This window comes from Ipomoea nil, unplaced genomic scaffold (genome assembly GCF_001879475.1).
Source record: "Ipomoea nil cultivar Tokyo-kokei standard unplaced genomic scaffold, Asagao_1.1 scaffold1407, whole genome shotgun sequence".
Lineage (NCBI taxonomy): Eukaryota > Viridiplantae > Streptophyta > Magnoliopsida > Solanales > Convolvulaceae > Ipomoea > Ipomoea nil.
Genome location: NW_017617835.1, coordinates 1,950,198 through 1,955,190, shown reverse-complemented (window position 1 = coordinate 1,955,190; position 4,993 = coordinate 1,950,198). Strand labels below are relative to the sequence as shown.

The following is a 4,993-nucleotide window of genomic DNA, read 5'->3' as shown; positions in this document are numbered from 1 at the left end:
TGATTTTCTTTCATTAAAAAATAAATAAATTTAAGTTCAGTTTTTTTTTTTTTCGTTTATATTATACAAGTGTGTGACTGAGCAATTGTAAAAGTATAAATAATTAAAACAAAGTAGCAGGTTGATGAGAACAATATTAAATCAGAGTTTAAACAAGTGTGGGAAAGAGTTACTCCCGTAATCTCCAACTTAAAACAAAAGTGAATATTCACTCTCGTGATATAAACACTCAAGTGACCCAAGAATGTAAGAACAAGCATTTAAGAATAACCCTGAACTTCAATGGAGTTAACTCCTTAACAAATATGCCCTCGCGATGCTCTCAATCCGTTAAGACATAAAAATAGCTATAAAACGAGTAATTATAACCATTAATTACAAGCATCAACAAAATAGAACACAATTGCAAAACATGAATCTCAAGAATCTCTTAGATAACTTAGTCACTCAGAATAGAATTCATTGCAATAATATAAAATAGTTTACCAGCAACAAAGAAAGTAAAGAAAAGGTAAAGAAATTCTCCCAAATCTTCATAGCCTTTCTCTTTTTTTCAAGATAACTTGTAGCTCTGGGTGTGATTATCTTCTCCTCTCTTGCTCCAAAAACGCAGCTTAAGTCCTCTAGGGTTGAAGGAAGGTGAACATTTTATAGTGGGAACTCAGTAGGAATAAATTAGGAAATTTTCACACAACATTCCAAAACATGGCCCAGACTTCTCGACGCGTCGAGTTTTGACGTCGTTTTCTCGGACCACTTGCTGGAACCTCTCAACACGTCGAGAAATGTCTCAACGCGTTGAGTCCTTGGTTGTTTCTTCGGACTCGACTCTGGAATTTCTCGACGCGTCGAGTCTTCGACGACTAGGACAAATCGACTACTGGAATTTTTTGATGCGTTGAGTTTGATTCTCGACGCGTGAAATACTCCTTTTTAGCATCCTTCAGTCTATTTTGGCTCCAAACTTGTCCTATAACTTCCATTGCTTTTGTAATTCATCTACAATGGTCTCAAAACACTAACAAACACCGTAAAACATTCAGAACAAGTATAAAACCATATCTTCATGAGAAATCTAGGGAATATACACTAAGAGTAACAATTTAATGAACTTAAAGCCCATAAATAGATTCAAACTAACAAGAGAAACATGTACAATTAAGCTCACATCAAGCACCATACAGTGTTCGGAAATGCACAATTAGATGTAGGGAGGTATGATGCATTTTTTGGGTGTGTTGTGCGTTTTGTACGTGGTGTATTTGTACATTTTCCTAATTATACTATTGGTTTCTTTGTTAACATTATTGGTGCCTTTTTTAAGCGGTCGCATTTGAGCTAAACTCTATATATATTTCTGTTCAGGTGAGAACAAATCTTTAGGTGAGGACGTAAGGACAAATTATTGTTGTTGATTATGTTATGTCTAATGGTTATAATTTATTTTGATCTATTTATTATTGGTATTTTTTTTTTAAGAGTGAAAAAGTTTTGATATACCAAATCCCCCAAATTTAGAAGATTTTAGTGTTTAATCTGGGTCGTGTAAATTATTAATCTGATGGTATGGATTTGACCTCAAGCCCTCACCTAAAACCTTGTTCTCATGGGATAAAGGATATATATAGGGTGGGCTTAAGTAAGAACTCCTCCTTAGGTGAGAACCTAAGAACTAATTCAATCCATTAAATTTTCAATAATCAATGGTCAAGATAATCTATCAATTTAATGTATATCTAAATCATAATTAATTTTAAATAATAATAGTGTAACTTCGACCCTCAACCAATTAAATAGAAATATTATATTCAGTTTTTTTCCATGATTTTAGGAAGACAAGATAAGAAAGGATTCCTTTTGAGTTGTGAATCTAGAACATATAATTGGCTGAGTTGCAGGACGTGAGCTATGAAATGACTTTTTATGTGTGAACGCAAGGACAAAAAGTTACTCTTATTATGTTAGATTTAATGTTTATTATTTATTTTGATATATTTATTATTGATAGTTTTTTTTTTTTTAAGAGTGGAGTAGTTTTGATATACCAAAAATCTCCCAAATTTAGGAGATTTTAGTATTTAATCTAGGCCGTGCAAATTATTAATTTGACCTCACGTCCTCACCCAAAACATTGTTCTCATGGGATCATACACACACACGTACACACACATGCATATTAATCATAACCATTGATCTTGCTAAATCAACTATTCACAATGAACGTAAATCAGATTTGATTTTTTCCTAGCTAGACTTCCATTATGGTTAGGAGTCTGGTTAAGATTTAAGAGACTTAAAAACATACAACAACAACCATGATGGCCCGTGGTTATATAATGTCACTAGTCCACTCATTGCTCACATTACATTCCTCATACACGAGAGAGTTGAGTAGAAGTGAGAGACAAAACACTGAAATATGTAATTGTATGAGGGTGATCACAAAGAATCTCAGAGCTTATATGGGAACATTATGTACAGTCCTGTATTACTATACAATCTGTAGTAAGCTGTACTGTTGTTAATGGTTAATATTTGCAATTTGTGTAATCAATCAAAACTTATACCAATTCTAGTAATCTGGAAAGGGATGTTTTTTGCCATCTTTCTAAATAGTTTCTTGTTCAAGTATATAGGCATATATGCCTGTAGCTATATATCAAAATGAAAATGCAGTCCACTAATTGTTTGATGCTCTAAAAATCTGATCTTCTTCTGGAGACCAATATCGTAAGACATAATTTGCAAAACTACATGAGAAAAGCATTAAAGTGGTCATTATATATAACCTTCTTCAATTCCAGACTTCTGAATATCAGTTTGAAATAACTGAGGGAAGAATCTGGATTGGATTTGCAACTTTGGATGGAACTCAGTTCCATGTACAAGATTTCTTGTGTAATACCACATGTTTTGTCATACCAGATTTGATGATCAAGGAACAGGAGACATGCCTTGTGTGTTTTGTCTTCACCAAATTCCCTATCAGGTATCCATGTGATCTCATCTCAAAATCCAACTTCAATGGAACCCCTCCTTTGTTATCTAAATCCACAAAGGATGTCCCTGTCCCATAAAGCGGAACCTTATGCCCATGCAACCTCACCGTCAGCTCTTTGTGGCTCTTACTTGGTTGGTAATACTCATCCACCTGCATCCACACAAGTCTGAATCATAGCACAAAATCAAGAAACCAAGATGTCAATCGTAGCTCGAAATCAATGTACTGACTTGAGAAATTGAACGATGAACGAAATTGAACGGGTTGGTCTTATTGACATTCCTGCTGGACCATATAGCACAAAAACAAGAAACTGGTTTGAGAAATTGAACGAAATTGAATGGGTTGGTCCGATTGACATTCCTTAAAAACAAGAAACTAGGATGTCAATCGTAGCTCGAAATCTGAAATCAATGTACTGGCTTGAGAAATTCAACGGGTTGGTCTGATTGACATTCCTACTGGACCATATAGCACAAAAACAAGAAACTGGCTTGAGATGACATTCGTATTGGACCATATAGCACAAAAACAAGAAACTATGACTAGTATAGGATGTCAATCGTAGCTCGAAATCAATGTACTGGCTTGAGAAATTGAACTGGTTGGCCTATTGACATTCCTACTAAACCATATAGCACAAAAACAAGAAACTGGCTTGAGAAATTGAATGGGTTGGTCTGACTGACATTTCTATTGGACCATATAGTACAAAAACAAGAAACAGGCTTGAGAAACTGAACAAAATTGAATGGGTTGGTCTGATTGACATTCCTAGTGGCCCATATAGCACAAAAACAAGAAACTTGAATATCAATTATAGCTCGAAATTAATGTACTGGTTTGAGAAATTGAACGGATTGGTCTTATTGATATTCCTACTGGACCATGAAGTGTTTTATGGGAAGAATCTCACCTCACCAGTTGCAACTGTAAGTTGTGAGTATTTGAGATTGACGGCGGTGGAGCTGACATGAATCCCAAAGAAGGTAGCAGGGTTGTGGGTGGCCATCCTGAGTGAACAATTGACTGTAAGCAACCTGGTTGGAACACCGGTGTGGTCTGAGCCTTGTCCATAATAGAAGCTATGAACATTCAAGGCCTAACACAACAATGTTCAATTACTTACCACAAATTAAAAGAATCTGATTCAAGAAACTAAAATCTAAACTTTACCTTTAAACTGACCAAGGTTTTGTAAGGCCGGCTTGCACTCCAAACGATGAAGCAAAAACAGGCAAAAAACAACGAGAAACCTGCGAATCCGATGAGGAGTTTTTCAATGATTGAAAAACCTTTTTCAATGATTGAATAACCTCCTCCGTTTCCATAGGGGTTGTCGGGAACAAGCTCCTCGTCGATCACCTTGCATTCCCGCGACCCTTTCTCGCTATGCCTCCGGTTACCCCTCGCCCACCGCAGATTCCCGGAGACCCGGCTGGAGGCGGAGTCCGCGCCGTAGCTGGGGGAGTAGGACGGCGACTCCAGTGGGCTGTCGAACGTCGTCGGCGTCGGCGTGTTCTGCGCCGACGACGACGACTTGTCGGCGTAGTCATTGGAGTCGCCAGACGGGCTCTGCACGTAGTACGAGAGGCACTTCGGAGTGGTGGGCGTGCTTCCATGATCGGATTCATACTTTGGGTTCATCATCGTTCAAAAACCTTTCTGGGTTTTCAAAACTCCGGCCACCATGAAAACTCCGAAAATATGTTATTATGGATTGTGAAGGGCGCAGATGGGTGATGCAGCAAGGACAATCTGATCTGTTTCAGTGTAAAGTGGAAGCTTTTTTTGTCTCATGCTATTGCTTTCTAACTGAACATCGTAACATCCGCAGGTTAGATTTGACAAAGTTCACTTAGACAGCCATAGCCATGATTAGAGATGCAATGCAGCGCAAACATAGCTGGATGATCAACCCCATTCTTTATCTATATATATAATGCTCTGCCTTTCATTTGCATAATCCTATCTAGCATGGATCGGGAAAAT

At 37.2% G+C, this 4,993-nt stretch overlaps 1 protein-coding gene across 2 annotated transcripts; it reads right to left on the bottom strand.

Annotated features, from left to right (window-relative positions):
• Nucleotides 1–2,492: 2,492 nt before the first annotated feature.
• LOC109186414 lies at nt 2,493–4,654 on the bottom strand. 2 transcript variants are annotated; one of them, XM_019336380.1, is made up of 3 exons: nt 4,178–4,654; nt 3,918–4,103; nt 2,493–3,151 (listed from the first exon to the last, which is right to left on the bottom strand). In XM_019336380.1, the coding sequence occupies exons 1-3, from the start codon at nt 4,649–4,651 to the stop codon at nt 2,873–2,875; spliced, it is 939 nt and encodes a 312-aa protein (XP_019191925.1). In that variant the 5' UTR covers nt 4,652–4,654; the 3' UTR covers nt 2,493–2,872. The 2 variants fall into 2 exon arrangements, with proteins under 2 accessions (XP_019191925.1, XP_019191926.1); XM_019336381.1 differs by having other exon boundaries at nt 4,190–4,654.
• Nucleotides 4,655–4,993: the final 339 nt, after the last annotated feature.

What these genes read in the sequence shown, in the direction of transcription:
- LOC109186414 (XM_019336380.1), bottom strand. Translation starts at nt 4,651, where the DNA reads ATGATGAACCCAAAGTATGAATCCGATCATGGAAGCACGCCCACCACT. An exon ending in AAACCTTGGTCAGTTTAAAG is followed by an intron (nt 4,104 to 4,177) that starts GTAAAGTTTAGA and finishes TTGTTGTGTTAG; the next exon opens with GCCTTGAATGTTCATAGCTT. An exon ending in TTACAGTTGCAACTGGTGAG is followed by an intron (nt 3,152 to 3,917) that starts GTGAGATTCTTC and finishes GTGTGGATGCAG; the next exon opens with GTGGATGAGTATTACCAACC.